Source organism: Ursus arctos, unplaced genomic scaffold (assembly GCF_023065955.2).
Source record: "Ursus arctos isolate Adak ecotype North America unplaced genomic scaffold, UrsArc2.0 scaffold_14, whole genome shotgun sequence".
NCBI classification, from domain to species: Eukaryota; Metazoa; Chordata; class Mammalia; order Carnivora; family Ursidae; genus Ursus; species Ursus arctos.
In genome coordinates, this window is record NW_026622808.1 from 21,210,620 (window position 1) to 21,229,753 (window position 19,134).

At 60.1% G+C, this 19,134-nt stretch overlaps 2 protein-coding genes across 2 annotated transcripts in view; one reads left to right on the forward strand and one right to left on the reverse strand.

Annotated features, from left to right (window-relative positions):
* Nucleotides 1-2,012: 2,012 nt before the first annotated feature.
* DCAF15 (DDB1 and CUL4 associated factor 15) lies at nucleotides 2,013-9,779 on the forward strand. The gene is made up of 13 exons (XM_026488082.4): nucleotides 2,013-2,153; nucleotides 3,878-3,975; nucleotides 4,070-4,205; nucleotides 4,916-5,022; nucleotides 5,106-5,245; nucleotides 5,329-5,499; nucleotides 7,366-7,800; nucleotides 7,907-7,998; nucleotides 8,099-8,227; nucleotides 8,316-8,401; nucleotides 8,609-8,713; nucleotides 8,798-8,913; nucleotides 9,289-9,779. The coding sequence occupies exons 1-13, from the start codon at nucleotides 2,022-2,024 to the stop codon at nucleotides 9,342-9,344; spliced, it is 1,803 nt and encodes a 600-aa protein (XP_026343867.1). The 5' UTR covers nucleotides 2,013-2,021; the 3' UTR covers nucleotides 9,345-9,779.
* Nucleotides 9,780-9,895: 116 nt separating this feature from the next.
* The window catches only part of RFX1 (regulatory factor X1), a 30,837-nt gene continuing 21,598 nt past the window's right edge, over nucleotides 9,896-19,134 (reverse strand). The window contains exons 9-21 of the mRNA XM_026488081.4: nucleotides 17,926-18,298; nucleotides 16,280-16,461; nucleotides 14,933-15,052; nucleotides 14,732-14,847; nucleotides 14,385-14,503; nucleotides 14,182-14,291; nucleotides 13,690-13,841; nucleotides 13,510-13,607; nucleotides 12,386-12,535; nucleotides 12,077-12,285; nucleotides 11,545-11,698; nucleotides 11,420-11,465; nucleotides 9,896-11,305 (exon numbers count right to left, since the gene is read on the reverse strand). Coding sequence (XP_026343866.2) covers nucleotides 11,136-11,305; nucleotides 11,420-11,465; nucleotides 11,545-11,698; nucleotides 12,077-12,285; nucleotides 12,386-12,535; nucleotides 13,510-13,607; nucleotides 13,690-13,841; nucleotides 14,182-14,291; nucleotides 14,385-14,503; nucleotides 14,732-14,847; nucleotides 14,933-15,052; nucleotides 16,280-16,461; nucleotides 17,926-18,298 — 1,999 coding nt within the window. The 3' untranslated portion in view covers nucleotides 9,896-11,135. The remainder of the gene's footprint in view (nucleotides 11,306-11,419; nucleotides 11,466-11,544; nucleotides 11,699-12,076; nucleotides 12,286-12,385; nucleotides 12,536-13,509; nucleotides 13,608-13,689; nucleotides 13,842-14,181; nucleotides 14,292-14,384; nucleotides 14,504-14,731; nucleotides 14,848-14,932; nucleotides 15,053-16,279; nucleotides 16,462-17,925; nucleotides 18,299-19,134) is intronic.

The window sequence follows — 19,134 nt, forward strand, 5'->3', positions numbered from 1 at the left end:
CTCCTGAGCCACCCAGGTGTCCCTGTGGACATATATTTTTTAAAACCCAGTAATCAATAAATATTTTAGAAGAGATACTTTTAGGGTAGGCAAATGTCACATTTCTCCTTGAAGTTTCATCCACTAATTTTAGCACTCATTGGTAGATCTTGCCTGCTGCAATTATAACCATGGTGTTTGCCTGATAATGATTTTTTATTTCCCTCATTCCTTCTATATTTATTAATTGGACGTCTTCTATATGGAAGGGTGGTCTCTCTTCCCCCATTTTTTTAAAAGATTTTATTTATTTATTTGACAGAGATAGAGACAGCCAACAAGAGAGGGAACACATCAGGGGGAGTGGGAGAGGAAGAAGCAGGCTTCCAGCAGAGGAGCCCAATGTGGGGCTCGATCCTGGAACGCCGGGACCATGCCCTGAGCCGAAGGCAGACGCTTAACGACTGAGCCACCCAGGCACCCCTCTCTTCTCCCATTTTTTATTCAATCATTTATTTATACCAGTGTGGACTCATTGGTATTTATTTCTTTGGATCACAACGATCTTTTATTGTTAGTTTTTTGTTTTGTTTTGTTTTGTTTTTTAACAAATTTATCTCTTCACCCAACATGGGGCGTGACCTCCAGGCCCTAAGATCAAGAGTTACATGCTCTACCCACTGAGCCAGATCACAATGATCTTTTAAATCTCATAGCAAATTCCACCATCTACTAAAAACCTCCTAGAGACTTCCCTTTATGCTTATATAAGAGTAAAAGCCAGCTATCTTGCTTACCAACACTCCCTGCCTGCTTCCCGGTCCTCGTCTGTTTTCCTTGCTTATTTTTTCCTTGCTCATTCCTGCTTCAGCCCAACTGGCCTTTTTGTGGTCTCTAGGTCATGCCACCCTCATCCCTCTGAAGGCTTTGTCTTTGCTGGAATATTCCTCTTCCTCACCTGCACAGGGCCCCTCTCTGACTGACCTGAGCAGCCTTCTTCCTTCCCTTTGATTTCTAATCCTACCTGGATTTAGGTAACCAAAACCAATTCCTTGTTCATCACCTGTTTGTTCACCAGTGCCTAGAACATAGTAGATGCTCAATAAATATTTGTTGACTAACTGAATGCAGAGGCTGGAAGAATGCGAAGAGCAAGATCCATTCACTTCCTCCCTGATTATAGTCACAACTGAGGTGTATGCCTGTCAGGTACCCAGGAGCACTACGCTGTAAGCCTCAGTTCCATCCTGTATAAAACGGACATAATGAAAGGACCTGTCTGCAAAACTGTTGCGAAGATTAAATGAGCCAACGCCACATGAAGACGATACTCCTAGCAGACATTCAACAATTATTACTATGACTGTCATCTGTAAAATGGGCACAACAGCGACCTACTACATAGAATTATTGTAAGCTCAGAACCACGTCTAGCACATGTAAAGTGCTACCTAAGCGATCGATGCTATCATTATCATCAACATCATCCCACCAGGACGTCCCCAGCCCATCTGAAAGATGTTTTCATCGAATCTCATCTTTTTTTTTTTTTTTTCCAAAGCCCTTTCCTTGGCCTGGCCGGGTGGCCCCAGGATAGTTGGCAGGCCTCTGAGCATCCGGGTAGAGCGCTGTGGGGACTCCAGCCCCGTGGGGACCACCGGTTCCCTTCGCCCCGCCCACGGGCCTGGACCGCCTGCGGTCTCCATGGAAACCCACCAGCCACAGAGGGGCGTGACGCCGCCGAGAGAGATAGGGGCCTTCGCCTATCCGGTTAAAGTCACCTGGGCAAGGGGCCCAATCCGGGCCTCTGACGGGTGCGTCCTTGCGGAAAGGCGGGAATACTGCGGCGAACCACGGAGGTTGTACCATCTCTACCAATCAAGGGCCGAAGTGGCTATGATGGACAGGTCTAGCGGGAAGAGGCCCCGAGTGCGGGCCTTCACCCAACCGACCGGCCGCTGTGCCGAGAAAGGGCCAATGAGGAGGCGGCGGGGGTGGGACGAAAAGGCCGGTTGCTCCGGAAGTGGAGGGAGGGGGTGAAAATGGCGCCCAGCTCGAAATCGGAGCGGAACAGCGGGGCCGGGAGCGGCGCTGGCGGCCCCGGGGGCGCCGGGGGGAAGCGGGCAGCGGGGCGGCGGCGGGAGCACGTCCTCAAGCAGCTGGAGCGGGTCAAGGTAAGGCCTGGAGTCTGGGAGGAGCGCGCCAGAGGGTGGGGAGAAGGGACGAGGGAGGCGGAGGGAGGGAGGGCGTTCGCGGGGTGAGGGGTTGGGGGCGGAGCCCCGGGGGAGGGGGCTCGGAGGAAGGGGGCTGGGCGGGGCCCCGGGGAGAGGGCTTGGATGGAGGGGGCTGGGACGGGGGTTTGGATGGAGGGAGCTGGGGGCGGGGTCCGGGGGAGGGGGTATGGATGGAAGGGCTGGTGGGGGTGGCTGAGAAAGGGCTTGGATGGAGGGGGTCGCTGGAGGAATAAGGAGGAAGGGGGCGATCCACGGTCAGACTCATTTTTCAAAACCCTGTTCCCATGGCCTCTCCGTTATGGAGCCTTCCCGCCCCCTTGGCGGAGCCCTTGCTACCGGCTGGGCTTCCTCTGCCTGGTGTTCCTCTCTCTGTCCCGGCTCTGACCACACAGGAGCTGGGAGGTCCTGTACCTGTGTCTGCCTCCCCCACTGAATGGGAGGAACCTCCTTGGAGAAAGCCTGGTCTTTCCCCTCAGACTGGGAGCTCCCTGAGCAGGGCTCTGTCTTCTCCATCAGACAGTAAACTCACAATGTGCCAGCATCTCTCTCCCCCATCAGCTTGGGAGCTCTGGGAGGGCAGACATGTGAATCTGCTGTCAGGTCGGCGGCTACCTGGGCAGACTGTATCCCTGTGGATAGGGAGAGCGCCTTCTCCATTAGGCTGGGAACTCTGTGAGGGCAGCGTTGTGTCTCCTCCTTTTGACGAGGTCCTGGGCCAGGGACAGTCTCCGCCTTCAGCCTGGTCGTTCCCTGGGTTGGGCTGTGGCTCCACCCGTAGCTTGGGAGCTCCCTGAACAGGGATTGTGTCTCCCCTGTCAGCCTGGGCCTCACCGACAAGGCTGTTCCACCAGACTGGGATCCCCTTGAGGAGTGGGCTGTCTCCCCCATATGCTAGGGAGCTCCCCAGATAGGTCTCTTTCCCATCAGCCTGTACTCTCTTGAGGGCAAGGCCAAGTATCTCACTCAGACTGGGCTGTAGGACTCAGGGTGCTCTGATCCCCTACTACCCAGCTTGTGCCTGCCTGTCCCCCCAACAAATCCTTCCTTGAAGTTTTTGGGATGAAGGGGTAAGTTAGAAGGCAACTAGGTTAATTGAGAAGGGGGGATTGGGCTGGAATTGGAAGGTCACTGATCAGCCCCACCCTTCTGCTTCAGCGGGTCTCCAGCTGAGGCCAGGGCCATCCCAGAGGTTCTGAGCACCCTGTGTGTAGGCTAGTGGGTCAGGGACAGGTGAGTTCTGTTGGTCAAGCCTCCTTAGTGGTTGCGGACACCCACAGCTCAGTGCACCATGAAGCAGCCCTCAGAAAGGCAGCCAGTGGCCCAGTGTGGCCAGGGATGAATGGGGAACCTTCCTGGGGGTGGGGGGTGATGCCAGTGCTGGTCCTTAGAACCTTGATGCTTGGGCCAGAGGGGCTCTGAGGCTGAAGAGTTGTGGGGCTGGGAGAGTGGCTTGGGTCCCTGGTGGAAGGGGAGGCTCAGGTGAGGCCCAGCTGATCCATCTTTCCCAGCTATTTCCACCTTCCAGAGCTTGGACTACTCTTGACCGTCATGGTTGTCAGAAAGTGGGCCTGTGTGTCTGGACCAGACCCTGGGGGTGCTACTTTGCTTTAGGTGAGGGGCCTGGGGGTGATGGTGCTCAAGAGCCAGGGCCTCCCCTTCCCCAGATCAGTGGGCAGCTCTCCCCTCGCCTCTTCCGGAAGCTGCCGCCCAGGGTCTGCGTCTCCCTCAAGAACATTGTGGACGAGGACTTTCTCTACGCAGGGTGAGGCTGCGTGAGGCTGGGCTGGGGCAGGGGAGGCGGCTGGGTGGGGCGGCAGGCTGGTCCTGAGCTGGCCGTTCTGCCCCTGCCCCCACAGACACATCTTCCTGGGCTTTTCCAAGTGCGGTCGTTACGTTCTTTCATACACCAGCAGCAGCGGGGACGATGACTTCTCCTTCTACATCTACCATCTGTACTGGTGGGAGTTCAACGTCCACAGCAAGCTCAAGCTGGTAGGGCCAGGCCCAGGGCTGGGCTGTCCCTTCCAGCAGTGGGACCAGCAGATCACAGCAGCCCCCTGAGCCTCAGCTTCCTTGTCTGTAAAGTGGAGAAATTCTACCCCAGGGGTCGTTGGCAGTATTCTGAGTGTTAGGTCAAACCACGTGCAGGTGCCGTTTTTATAGTTGAAAGTGAGTAGATAGAGGCACTTCCGTGTGGTTTGACTTAGCATACATAGCCTGTAAGAAGGACACGGCAGGCTCAGGCCAGGTGGGACCCGGTAGCTTTGCTAGCCCGTTTGCTTAACCCTGACTTTGACTCCTTGAACCCCCGCCCCTTTCCAGCAGGTGAGTGCTGTTACCCCAGTTTACACATGAGCTTGGAGAGGTGGTTTCAGGGTAGATTGGGCGTTGAACTGATGTGTCTGGCAGAGTCCCCTTTCTTGGGGCAGGGCTGTCATCAGCTTCCTCCTGTGCCCGGCTGGCCTCCCTGTTTCCCCTCCTTGTAAGGGGAGCCTCTCCAGCCTGTCCTCAGGAAGGCAGAGGGGTATGGTGTAGGAGCTGCTTGGGACTCCCTGGCTCGAGCCACCCCCCCCCCCCAAAGGGTACTCCTGCCAGCTCAGCCCCAGCTCCGATTCCAGCCCAGCAGGGTGTAGCCTCGGGTCCCCTGTGCCCCCTACCCTGCCCGCTCTGACCCCATACCGACCCTGAACGTGGCTGCTCAGGTCCGGCAGGTGCGGCTCTTCCAGGACGAGGAGATCTACAGCGACCTGTACCTGACCGTGTGCGAATGGCCCAGCGATGCCTCCAAGGTCATCGTCTTCGGCTTCAAGTAAGACTCGGGGACACGGAAGGCCCAGGGACCTGGGGAGGGCGGTGCGTGGGCCAGGTGGCTGAAGGCCTCCCGGCCCCCAGCACCCGCTCGGCCAATGGGATGCTCATGAACATGATGATGATGAGTGACGAGAACCACCGGGACATCTACATCAGCACTGTGGCGGTGCCGCCGCCGGGCCGCTGCGCCGCCTGCCGGGAAGCCAGCCGGGCCCATCCAGGTGAGCGGCCGGGGGCCTCGGGGTGCCGGCTGCTTCCGCGCCCCGAGGCCACGAGTGAGCCCGCGGGTCGTGTGTTGCTGCAGGCGACCCGAGCGCGCAGTGCCTGCGGCACGGCTTCATGCTGCACACCAAGTACCAGGTGGTCTACCCCTTCCCCACCTTCCAGCCCGCCTTCCAGCTCAAGAAGGACCAGGTGGTGCTGCTGAACACCAGCTACTCCCTGGTGGCCTGTGCCGTCTCCGTCCACGCGGCAGGTAGGCACCCGGGGCCGACGACGGGCCCGGCACCCGCTGGAAGTCTCCGAGCCCCTGGTCTCCTGACCCCGAACAAGGTCTGGAGAGGTGAAGTCCCTCGTCCAAGGTCACACAGCCGGAAAGCGGGAATACGGAATCCACAGCTAGCCATGCTCCACCCCAGTGCTGTCCTCTAGAACTTTCCACGGGGCTGGGGTGGCCTGTATCTGCCGGGTCTGCTACAGCTGCCCGCAGTAGCCACTTGAAAGTGGCTTGTGTGATCAAGGAACTGCATTTTTAATTTCAGTTAATTTTAGTTGAGTTCAAATAGCCACATGTGGCCACGGCTACCATGCTGGACGGTGCAGTGCTCTTTCCAAAAATTTAAAAATTTCAGGGAGTGGTTAGGGGACAGATGGCTGTCATATGTCTTTGGGAATAGGAAAAATGCCAATGAAGATCACAAGGTGATGTCCCTTGACAGAGTGGCCAAAGTTAAGAAGCTGGATAATGCTACGGACTGGCGGTGATGTGGAGCTCTGGGGCCTCCCTGCACTCTCAGGGCCGTATGGCAGCACTGTGACCACAGTCCTGTGCCTGGGCATGTCCTAGGCTTTGGGGGGTGCCTGCTCTCCATCCCTGGGGATCAGGGAGGTAGGACAAGGCAGGTATTCTCTTGGATCAGCAGTCCCAGTGGGCGCCCCAGTGAGCATGTCTGTGGATCATGCCTTAAAGACATACTAGAATGCAAAGGAAACGAAAGAAGATTTATAACCAGATAATGATACCACTCACATATAAATTACAAATATGTTCTGATTTTGCAAGAACCCAGTCAAATAAAAAGACAACCACTAACTACATTAAAATGGTTGCCCCTCGGAGAGGGAGGGGAGTGGGTATGAAAAGAGGATTAAATGTATATAACTGAGCCCACACATCAGCAAGGGCCAGGATGCCTTGTCCCCAGGCCCATCTAGGGCCCTCCTGGCCCTGGCCGCCTGTGCCACTGTGGGCAAGGCCTTGCCCTTCGTCAGGTTGTGAGCCCCCAACAAGCCAGGCCTAGCTGAGCCCCATATCCCCTGGACTTGTGGTCCCTGTAGGAAGGGCCACGTGGGACAGGACTCAGCTGTGTGCATTCGGGGGTGAGGGGGGCAGTGTCTACCACATCACCATTTACACAGAGGGGGAGTGAGTTGTGACCTGGCTGGTTTCCATGCTGGTGGACAGGAGTGCATTGGTTCGCATTGTATGGCGGTGTGACCTTGGACAACTTTCTCTCTGAGCCTCAGCCCCTAGTCTCTGAACTGGGAGGACACAGCCCCCCACAGGGTTGATTGTGGGGGAGTCCTATGGAGGTGGTGCAGGCAGAGCCCAGGGCCCAGCTCCCGGCACTGCTCGTTGAGTGCGTGGGGCTGTCCAGGCTGAGTCCACATCCCTCGGAGGGAGAGCCGGTCCTTAGTCAGACAGATGGAGGCTTGGGATTTGGCTGTTCTGTGCCCAAGGCAGTCACCTCCCATTGGAGAGGATGGATGGCTGTGTAGTAGACTCAGACTTCGGTGGTTTTTAGCTTTTGTCACTGTCAGCCCCCCAGGGGCAGAGATTTCCGTCTTGTTCACTGGAGTCCTCAGGGTGTGGCATTTGGTAGATGCTCAGAGTTGAAGTCTAAATGAAAGTGTTGTTTATGTGCGAGCATACGTGTGTATAAGGTCTTTCTCCCTTCTGAGTGTTTCTGACTGATATCTAACATAGGTAAGGCTTCTAGAAGGGTCTTCTCCAGGTGGATTTCTAAGAACCACCCCCAGGGCGGTGGGGGAGGTTGGTAGTGTCCTAAGCTTGAACTTGTCTGTGGACCACTCCCCACCTCCCTCTCTGTTTTTATTCCAGGCGAGAGCAGCTTCTGCCAAATCCTGTATGACCACACCACCTCCCCTCCGGCCCCCCCCAGCCCCCCTGGGCCCCAGAGCCCCGAGGTGCCCCCTGCCCTCCCCAGCCCCTGCCCCGAAGCGGCTCCCGCCCGGCCCCCTGGGGCCCCCGAGCCCTCGCCCGCCATCGCCAAAGCCAAGGAGTTTGTGGCCGACATCTTCCGCAGGGCCAGAGAGGCCAAGGGGGGTACCTTGGAGGAGGCCCGGCCGCCCCCCTGCCCGGGGCCCTCGGGCAGCCGCTGCCGTCTGCCCTCAGGGCCCCTGGCCCCAGGCGGGGAGGTGGTACCCCGAGATAGCCCCCCTGCGGCGGAGGCGCCAGCCCCGGAGCCCGGCTACGTCAACTACACCAAGCTGTATTATGTGCTGGGGTCCAGCGAAGGGACAGAACCGGAGGATGGTGAGCCGGGGACCCACCCAGCGGGCAAGGCCCTAAGCATGGGAGGCCAGCCAGGGGAGCCACTAGGCCCCCCCACCACCCCTACCCTCACTTCCTGTCCCCTCAGAGTTTGAGGATGACAAGATCTCCTTGCCCTTCGTGGTGACCGATCTCCGTGGGCGCAACCTGCGGCCCATGCGGGAGCGGGCTGCCGTCCAGGTTGGTGCCAGTTGTGGGGGGGCAGGCCTAGGGGCAGCCCCCCGGGAGCCTGCTGGGGTGGCAGTTGAAGCAGCCCTCCCCCTCCACGCACCGCCCACAGGGTCAGTACCTGACGGTGGAGCAGCTCACACTGGACTTTGAATACGTCATCAACGAGGTCATCCGCCATGACGCCACCTGGGCCCACCAGTTTTGTTCCTTCAGTGACTATGACATTGTCATCCTGGAGGTGGGCCCGGGGAGGGGACAGGGTGGGCCCAGGGCCTCTCTGTTCTGGGCGTCACCTCAACAGCTGTCCCTGGCGTCCCCGCCCCCAGGTCTGCCCGGAAACCAATCAAGTCCTCATCAACATTGGCCTGCTGCTGCTGGCATTCCCGTCCCCCACTGAGGAGGGCCAGCTCCGGTGAGCGAGTGGGAGGAGAGGTGCCGCCCATCTCTGCACCGCGGGAGGCCACACTTATTCTTCTGTGGGGTGGGCGATGGGGATGGGAGACGACTTCCCCCGTCCCCAGAACCTGGACTGGGCACTCCGTTGCTGCTCCAAAGACAGAAGACCGTCTGGGTCGCCCGGGACCCATCCCTTTCTCCTTTGCCCCCCACCCCACTGCAGACCAAAGACCTATCACACCAGCCTCAAGGTGGCATGGGACCTCAACACCGGCATCTTCGTGACAGTCAGTGTAGGCGACCTCACCGAGGTCAAGGGGCAGACCAGGTGAGGCGGGGCCGGGGCCCGGGCCGGGCTGGGGCCGAGGGTGGGTGGCCCGGGTGACGAGAGCCCTCACCCCCTCGTCCTCAGCGGCAGTGTCTGGAGCTCATACCGCAAGAGCTGCGTGGACATGGTCATGAAGTGGCTGGTGCCCGAGAGCAGCGGCCGCTACGTCAACAGGATGACCAACGAGGCGCTGCACAAAGGTGGGCCCCATGACTCGATGAGGGTCGGGACCGAGGTCCTTATCTGGTGTGGCGCCAGGCCTAGAGCAGGTGCGGATTCCTCTGTCTGCCTGAATGGAGTCCTCTGGCCATGCTGGCGGACACCACGGAACCGGAGCGAGGGGAGGGCAGGCTTGGAGACAACCTGGCGGGTGTGGCACCTGGGGACCCTCAGCCGGTCTGTTCTTCAGCAGCCCTCTACTGGGTGGCTGCCGGGGGAGGCCTGCAGGATAACTCAGCGGGGTCACTGCCTTCCGGAACCTTGTGGCCCAAATCCAGTCAGGGGAAGAGGCAGGCCCCTCCCTTCAGTCTGGGCCTGCGGAGATTCCACGGCTCCCTTCTGACCCTTCCCCGCAGGGTGCTCACTGAAGGTTCTGGCAGACAGTGAGCGATACACATGGATTGTGCTGTGAGGGCCCGGCCGCTCTGGACACTGACTCCAACTACCTCCGCGGCCTGGGAGCTGCCTGCCTTCCTGGCAGCCTCTCCTCGGCTGGCCAGCCGACCGACGACCGACCGACGACCGGCACTCGTGTTAGGCTGCGGGGAAGGGGGCTGGGCGGGGCAGCCCCTGGTGGCCTGAGAGTCTGGACGCTTCTTATTTATGCCTATTTAAGTTGGGAAGGGGCAGAGGGAGGGAGCCCCCTGCCCCACCAGCCTCCAGCGCCCACCTTCACCCCGCGCTGGGCACAGGCCCTTGCTCTTTGTGCATCTGCCCCTTTCCTTGGCTACAGGTGTGGACATTGCCCCCCAGGGAGGCCGAATGGACCCCCTTCCCCTGCCCACCCCAGCCTCCCCCCACCTGAGGTGGCAGACCTCGTGGCCATCCCCTCCCCCTGCCCGTCGTTCCTCTTCATGTAATAAATGTTTTATTTCTGAACCTCCTGAATTCCCTTTACTGCCGCTCGGGGCCCAGCTGGAGCCCCCAGCCCCAAGGCCCCGCGAGTCAGCAGCAGCCACATATCACAGCGGAATTTATTGTGTTTTAAGAAAGACTACAAAAAGGTAGAAAACAGCTCGGCACACTAGACTACCACACGCGTGGACACTTTCACGGCCAGGACGGGGGGCCCCGAGGGAGTGGGGAGGGGAAGTGGGGGGCCACCCCAAAAGCTGTAGCACGCGGAGCACACAAAATAGTGATTTTTATACAATAGGTCAGATCTTTTTTTGTCTTTTTTTTTTTTGCTTTTTGCCATAAACATCTATCTCACAGGTTGAAGACACTGAGAAAACCGGAACAGATAAGGCCATGATGGTTGGAAAAAAACCAACAAGTTACCAACTCCGCTCAGGCGGCTCACAAATCGCACAATAGTCATGTGGGGGGCGGGTCGCACTGCACGGAGGAGAAGCACAGTCTCCCGGGAGAGAAGGAGCACAGAGGTTCCATTACAAACCGGAGGCAGGTGGCCTGGGACACTGGGGTCTTGGATCTGAGGGAGCCGAACCCCCAGCCTGGGCCGGGACAGGCACGGGCACTTCTGGGCCCCACTGCCAGCAGCAGGCCCGTCTGGGCTCCCACGCCCAGCCCAGCCTGCTGCTCTTTGGAAGCTGGAGGCGGCCCCCCCTCCCCGGCTGCCCTCCCCCCAACCAGGCCGGACAGTGCCCTCCTTGAGGGCTGCGGGGCAAGGGAGGGCCCAGCTCTGGAGAAGATGCGACACCCACGGCTTTAATTGCACTTATACCAAGGAGTGGGGAGCAGTGGGGTTGCTGGGGGAGGGGTCCCGGGGCTGCTGCTGACAGTGGGGGGTCCCCAGGTGATGCCCACCTGTGCCCACCTGGGGCTCAGGGTTGGGCCCGGGACAGACTGTGCAAAGCCAGCGAGCTGAATAAGTTAACGGTTCCACAGGGGAGGGGGGCCTGCCTGCCTGCCCCCTGGGACGATGGGAGGGTGGGGCTGGGGGAGGGAGATGCTGAGGCCTTCGGGGCCAAGGAGCCTAGTTGGCTGTCCCACGGGGCACCGGGGCACGGCGGCGGGTTCCTTAAGGCACGTCTTTTGTGTCAGTTTGCAGCTGCGGCTCCGCCCGGCCCTGTGATTGTGCCGGCCCCCTTGGGGGCAGGGACCCCCTAGCCTTCCCTGTCTTGGAGGCCCCCTCCCGGCCCGAGGCTGGAACGGTGACAGCAAAGCCACAGAAGCTGTGTGGGACCCTGGCGTGGATGGGCGGCGGGGGCGGGCGGGCGGGGCGGGGGAGGCCGCGGGCTTAGCTGGAGGGCAGCGCCTGCACGAAGAGGCCACGCGCGTCTGTCCGTGCCAACTTGGCCGGCGGCTCCAGGGTGTCAGGCCCCAGCGCGGGCGACTCGCCGCCGGCCGCCAGCGAGATGTCCTGCGGCAGCTCGTCCTCGCTCTCCTCCTCCTCTTCCTCCTCCTCATCTGGGGCACACAGAGCAGCCCCGACTCAGCGTGGGGCGGCCGCGCCCCCCCCCCCCCCCCCCCCGTCCGCGGCTCCTTGGACTCCGGCCCCCGACAGGGACACGCCCCGCCTACCTTTATCTGGGTCAAGGGGGTTCAGCGAGGTGGTCAGGTTGGCGAACTGCAAGGAGGCAAGACAAGGGGTGAGGGTCCCGCCGAGGGGCGCCCCGCCCGCGCCCTCAGAGCCCCGCCGCGCGCACCTCGCCCATGACGGCAATTGGGGTCTCGCCCTTGGCCTGGGCCACGCGGTGCTCGATCAGGTAGTACATGTACTCGTCGTAGAGCAGCCGGATGAGGTGGAAGGAACCAAAGCTGGCAGCGCTGCGCAGGGTCAGGTCCCGGATCACCATGGAGCTGTGGGCGGCGGCGGAGAGGAGGCCATCAGGCCGGGTGCCGCCCCTCGCCCGCCTTCCGGGCCTCGAGGACCCCACGCGCCAGCAAGCCCAGCTACCCCGGTCCGGCCCCGCCCTGGCTTCCCAAGTGCTTCCGTCAGTGACAGCATAGGGCCCACACCCCGCCCACCGCCAACAGGTCCTCCGCGCTGGGGAAAAGGAACCCGAGCCCCAAGGAAGCCGGATCTTCTCCGATCCCAAATTCTGCGAGGAGGCAGGGCCTCCCCCGATCCCATTTTGGCCTGCCCCCCAGGGAGGAGGAGCCGCCTCGAGGCCCCGCCCCAGGAAGGGCCTGCCACCCCGCCTTTTCCCGCCCGCATCTCGCAGAGCTCGAGCGCACCTGTAGAAGGACCACTTGAGGAGGAAGAGCTTGGCGGCCTTGGGGAAGCCGGCGCTGCCCTGGTAGGGCTTGAGCACCTGGCTCACGACGCCGTCCAGCCAGGCCGCCCACTGCTCCAGGGAGTTCTGCTGCTGCAGGGTCACCTTGAAGTCCTGCTCCAGCCGCTGCACCACGCGGTCCTCGCAGCGGCACACCCACGAGGCCTGCTCCTGCGGTACAGCCGGCAAGCGCCCGCGGCTCAGCCGCCGCCCGGGGCCGCGCTGCCCTCACCTGCGCCGCCTGGCGCGCACCGGCCCTGCCCGCGCTCACCTGCACGTTGGCGAAGTCCACGCGGTTGAGGTCGCTCAGCATCTGGTTGATCTGCGCGGTGTTCTGCAGCACGGCGCGCGCTGCCTGCGCCAAGTGGTTGAGCGACGTGTAGCGTCGCAGGGTCTGCGCGAAGGCGCCGGCCGCGGCCACCTGCGGGGCGGGGGGGGGGGCGGGCGGGTCGGATGTGGTCGTGGCTGGTGGGAACCCAGGCCCCCCATCCCCTGCCCCAGACGCTGCGATGTGTCTGAGCCTTTCTCTCTCCTCAAAGGGAGGGATGTACCTCGTTGCTTTTTTGGGGACATCAAGGGGTCGGGATTTTCAAACTCCGGGTGGACACCCAAAGTATGGGACCAAAAAAAAAAAAAAATCCATGTAGTGTGTTTGACATTATTATTAATGAAAGGAGACAAGAGAAACTCTCAGAGGGCACTGCCTAGAAAGGGGAGTGCTCAAACCGTTATTCTCTTGAATGTCACCTTAGGGAGGGTGGGGTGTTGTCCACCTTGGTCATTGCTGTGCCCCCAGCATTGAGAACCGCGCTGGCACACAGTAGATGCTCAATAAATGCGTGCTGACTACATGAATGAACACATCTACTCGTTTATTCATTGGACCCAGCGTCTACTCTTTCCACCTCACCGCCTGTCCAGTGCACCCACGGGCGGTGCTTGAGATGCCCAGGTCCGTGTGACTGTCTCCTTAACATTTTAAGGACAACAAAAACCCCTTTTCTTCCTTTTATATTTTTGCTCAAAAGCAGGCCTATCACATCTACTTCCTCACATTGGAATAGTTACTGTGCAGCGTTGATGAAGAGGACTATTATTCTGTTCCCTTATAAACGTTATTTTCCCCCTAGTGAAGCTGTCTGAAGAGAACTACTTCAAGTTGCATTTGGTTTTTATTTTAAGATCTCGTGTCACGTACAAAACACCACACAGGGGCTGTGCTTCAGAAGTGCGGACCTAAGGACGCTGGTCTGTAAAGATAATACCCAAAGCTCACTCTGAGGGGACAGGCACGGGGACACAGCCCGTGGCCACTACCGGGGAGAGGAGAGCCGGGCCCCAGCCGCCGCTCAGCCCCCGCCCACGAGCCTGTCCCCAGAGCCCCGTCAGCCTCACCTTCACACGCAGCATCTCCTCGGGGATGTTCACCATGGCGTGGGTGAGCCAGCTCTCCAGGCTCTTGGCAAAGTTCCGGATCGCTTGGGTCAAGGCACCTACGGGTGGCGGCAGGGGCCGATCAGGGCCGTGGCGGGTGGGGACGGGGGGCCACGGGCGGGGTGGCTGTCCTGCACTCACTGGGGATGGGCCGCAGCACGTCCGGGATGAGGATCTCCACCAGGCCCTGGTACAGCACGTTGTCACAGTGCTTGGTCCACTGCAGCACTGGCTCGAACTTGGACAGGAGCACCAGGCTGGCCTTGGGCAGCCGCTTCTCAGCCTCGTCATGCCTGTGGACAGCCGCCCCATGCCCGAGGTCAGGCTGACACGGGCCCCGATGCCCCCGGGGGCAGATGGCGATCTCATACTTGCATGCCGGGCACAGGCACCCACCCGCCGCAGGGAGGGAATGGCTTCGCGAGGCCTGCTAGCCCAGGCACTGGGTGTCAGACCGATACACGAGCCCTGGAGTGGGGGTCAGAAGGTTGTGTGCACCCCACAAACTGCAGGGGTCAGGCAGATGCCCCCCTTCCACATGATGTCTGAGGTCTGGCTACCCCAGCCCTGGGTGCTGACTCTCCGTGCCCCACCCCTTCTTTCCCTCCTCCCCGCTCCCACCGAGGGACTCACACAGCCAGCGGAGGCGCCTCGTTGGGCTGGCTAAGGTTGTACCTCCAGAAGGTTTTCCACAGCGTCTCCACCAGGGTGAACTGCAGGTTCACCATGACGTCGACGATGGCCTGTTGGGGAGGCTGGATGCTCAGGGACATGGCGGGGGGCGGGGGGGCAGCATGGCTTTCCCTCGCCCCTGCCCACTCACCCAGCTGCCCTACCTCACAGTGTTCCCGGTACAGGACCTGGAAGGCCTTGATATCCCCAGGCCCAACGCCCTCGGGGAGCACTTTGCCCTGGAGGTCAAGCTCTGAGAAGTCAGGGAGACTCCTCGAGGCATCTGGAGGCAGGAGGAGATACCATGAGGCCCTTTATCCTCCACCTGCCTGCCCCCCCAAGCCTCTCCCTGGGGTCTTATCAAGTTGTCATCACTTTCCTCCCAAGCGGGGGTCCCCCACGGGACGTGGGGAATGAGGCAGCTCCGGGAAGGCAGATGAACCACCCGCATGCTGTCCAGAGGCCTCAGTCCCTGGCCCGGAGCCCGCCCCATGGGCCAGGGCGCTCTCACCCAGGAACTGCTGGTACTGCTGGACCTGGGCGCTGATGTCGGACAGCCCGGTGGCCTGCTGCGGCCCCACGGCCACACCGTTGGTCATGCCCTCCATCTTCTGGATGGGCTTGAGCCTGGAGAAGGGGTGGTGGGGGCACTGAGACAGGCCAGCATGCCCTTCCCCGCCCGCCTGCACAGGGTCCGGCCTCATCCTCCTACCTCTGCTTCTGCGAGAAGGGCTGGCCCCGCATGGCCATGTGCTGCTGGTCCTCCATCAGCCGCAGCAGGGGCGAGCTGGCCTTGATGCGCAGGCCATAGTAGTGGTATTTGGAGTTGCCCCTGAGAGGGAGGCAGAGGCTGAGGGCTGGGCTGGGAGGCCTCCAGTTGTCCACCGGGGACCTTCACATCACACCCGCCTCCCCCTGCTTGGGGGCCAAACAGCCTGGGGGCAAGACCAGTGTTCCACGGAGCCAGGGGTGCTGTGCTGGGGAAGTACAGGGGCTGTGGGTACCAAGAGAGGTCCCCATGTGCCACCTGAGTTCTGAGAAGACAGGGCCAGCATCTGCGGCACTCCTAGACCTCCGAACCCGGCACGGGGCAGGAGTCAGCAAGTACTTATGGACTACTAGTTATAACAACATGCCAGGCACTGTTCTGAGCACTTAGCACGTACAAATCCCTGTGTTCCTTAGCCCTGTCCTATGAAAGGTGCTCCTGGCATCCTCCAGGGACAGAGGAAGAAACTGCGGCACAGAGAGATGCAGTACTTTGCCCAAGGGTTATGCATCTGTAAGTGAAAGAGGTGACACTGAGGGGCGCCTGGGTGGCACAGCGGTTAAGCGTCTGCCTTCGGCTCAGGGCGTGGTCCCGGCGTTATGGGATCGAGCCCCACATCAGGCTCTTCCGCTATGAGCCTGCTTCTTCCTCTCCCACTCCCCCTGTTTGTGCTCCCTCTCTCGCTGCCTGTCTCTATCTCTGTCAAATAAATAAATAAAATCTTAAAAAAAAAAAAAAAGAGGTGACACTGAAGTCAGGAACTGGACCCGAGAGAGCAGCAGGGCTCACCCCAGGGAGGCGTGAGGGTTGCAAAGGAGAAGGGAAGAGTGGGTTCAGGGGAGGGCCCCTTGTTCCTTCCTACATGAATTCAGACTTGGAAGGCCCTGAGTAAAGCACCAACCGTGTGCAGCTCCCGCACTCTCAAGGTATGTGCATTCCAGCACTGGAAGCCAGAATGGCAACAAGAGAAGCCACACATAAGGCACGTGGGATGGCGCGCCATAGTGAGGAGGGAAAGCAAGCAGGGAAGGCGGTGGTGGGCAGTGTCAGGGAGGTGGGAGGTGGGAAGGCTTCGGTTTCAGTGAAGGGGGCCAGGGGGCATTTGAGTAAGGAGATGGGGAATGAAGGAGAAGGCACAGCTGGTGCAAAGGCCCTGGGGTGGGAGTGTGTGGGTGTCAGAGGAAGGGGCGAGTGGGGCTAGAGCACAGTGAACGAGGGCATGAGAGGGGTAGCCGCGGCCCTGGAGAACTTGGGGGGGGGCTTGTGGCTGTCGGGGGGTAGGTGGCCCACCTGGTGCCAAGACGTCGGGTGCGCAGGCCCATGAAGACGGAGCGGATGAGCTTGCCAAAGGACGCGGCGTTGACGGGCTCCAGCTTCTGCTCCTGGCAGTGCAGCAGGTAGTGGCAGTAGAGGGTGCTCCGCGGCAGGCTCACCCCCTCCGCCGTCTCATAGTTGTCCAGCAGCCACTGAACCTGGGGCCAGACCAGGGACACAAGAGCACTGAGAATCACTTCGGTTTCTCGAGTACTCATTGCGAGGTGCTCTCTGTGCCTATTTCCAGTTGTGCTCCTGACAGCCAGGCTGCAGGGCACGTCATATCGTAATCACGGGGGGGGGGGGGGGGAGGACTAAATCCCACGGAATTCTCTAGAACTGCACTGTCCAATGTGGTCACCACCAACCACACAGAGCTATTTAAATTAATTTATACTGAGTCGAAAAAGCCAATGTCAAAAGGTCATGTGGAGGATGATTCATAGGACACTCTCAGAATGACAGCATTATAGAAATGGGGAATGGATTCATGGTTGCTGGGGGCTAGGGATGCCGGGAGGGAAGAGGGCGGGAGTTACCATAAAGGGGGAGCAGGAGGGCGATCTTTGTGGCAATGGAGCAGTCCTGCATCTTGACTGTAGTGGTGGTTTCCCAAATGCACACCCGTGACAAAAAGATACAAGCAGACACCCACACTGTACGGAGCCCAGTTTCCTGGTTGGATACCGTACTGTACTGATGGGGTAACGGGGTGGGGGGCGCAGAGGGATCTCCCTGCACTATTTTTGCAACTTCCTATGAATCTATGAGTGTATCAAAATAGTTCAAAGAAAAACAAACTCGACTCAGTTCCTTGGTGACCCCAGCCACATTTTGGGTGCTCACTAGCCACTCGTGGCCAGAGGCCTCTGTACCGAACCGCGCACAGGGAATATTCCCATCAGTGGAAAATGTCCTACAGGACAGCACTGTTCTAGTGAAGCACGTTTTTCAAACTTCAGGTAAGGACCCATGACGGGGTCGTGAAATCAGTGAGGTGGGTCACAGGCAGCATTTAAAAAAACAGACTAGAAGCCAGGCTGCATGGGTATAAAAGGGAGGGTCTGCCTGCTTTCTGAGAAAGCGTCTGTCTTGATTGTGTGGTCCATGATGGGTTGCCATGTCAAAGGGTGGTAGTTAGATCACTCCAGACCCCAAGCTCCCAGAGGACAAGGACCGCCACGGGACTACCCGGCCCTGACCCATCCACAGTCACAGAGCTAGGGAGGGCCCCTCCGCAGGTGACTCCATACAGCCCACATCTGGGCAGAGAGAGGTTATCTCGCTGCCTTCCAGATGGACAAAGACCCTGGCTCAGGGCAGCCCCCCCACCGTGCTGGTGCCTGCCTCTCCCCCGCTTGCTCTACACCTGCCCTCATCGGTTCCCATCACAGGAGACAATGCTTTCTGGGCTCTAACAGCTTCATGCGTAGTAGCTGAGGCCCAGAGACGCTGAGTAACTTGTTTGAGGCTACCCAGCGATATGTGCCTCTCGGGACTCTGGTGCAACGGTTATGGTGGCTGATGGTGGCGAATGACCACGCACCCCCCTCCCCCATCACCTCCACCCAGCCCCTCTCCTCCCACCGTCTGCCTCTGCTGGGGCCCGAGTCGGCACTTACGGTGGCTGGCGAGGCACGGGTGGTGTGGGAGTAGGACTGGCTGGCACTGCCCAGCATGTAGCCGCCCTGGATCACATAGGTGCCCGCTCCGCCGCCGCCGCTGCTGCCACCGCCACTGCCACCGCCCCCGCCGCCGCCTCCCCCGCTGCCGCTGCCGCCACTGCCGCTGTTGCTGGTCCCACCCCCGCTGCTGGTGGAGCTGGTGACCACCTGGCTGCCGGACACGTACATGGGCACGGAGCCACTGCTGGCCACTGCCTGGGAGGTGGCGGGCGTGCTGACCTGGGCGGCAGTGCCCGCAGCTTCGTAGTAGCTGGTGCCCGCTGTCTGGGTGTAGAGCGGCGTCTCCGGGTAGGGGTAGGTGCTGGAGCGGCTGAGAGAGAAGCAGACGGAGGAGTCAAAGGGCCAGGGCTGGGTGGCCAGGGGTCTGACGCATGGGGCCCCTGCGGGGCGGGGTCCCTCTCAGGAAGGGAGCGAGCAGCAGCGGCCCCAGTCAGCCAACAGGTAGTTACCTATGCCGGACCAGGCACCCCCCGAGTGCTTGGTGGGGCACAATCTCTCATTTAATCATCAAAGGGGCCCCTGGCATGGGAGTCCACATCTCAGATGTGAAGAAGCCAAGACAGAACGGCGAGGTAACGTGCACTAGGCCACACACTTCAGTCAATCCAAAACCAAACCAAACAATGACCGAGTGCGTACTGTATGCTGGCCACTGTTCTAGGCACTGCAGACCCAACAGGAGGCCCTGCCTGGGGGCTAACGTGGGGGGGGGCGGGGAAGCCAGAGGAGAAGCAAGCAGAAGGTAAATCAAGATCACTGCAGAAGGAGGGCTGGGCCCGGATGGTAAATGAGGCAAGAAGAGGGTGCTGGAGAAGGGGGGGTGGTTTCTACTTCTGCATCCAGTGGCCACACGGGAGCCACTCGATGATGACTTTCGTAGTGCAGAGGCAAGTCCCTTTGAGGCAGTGACATATCCTGCCCCGGAGCGTTCTCCTCAAGCCATCCCAGGACCTGAGTCAGACGATGGAGGCCAAGGCTGCAGGTCGTCGCAAGAGAGTGAAAACTGGGGTCCATCTTTAGAGGAATGTTAAGTGAAAGGGATCCTATGGATGGGTGAGAGAGAGAGGGAGGAAGGTCCTGCCAAAGAAGAAGCTCCAGAACATTCTGTCAGGTGAACAGAAAAGGTGGGGAAAGGTAAGGATGGGG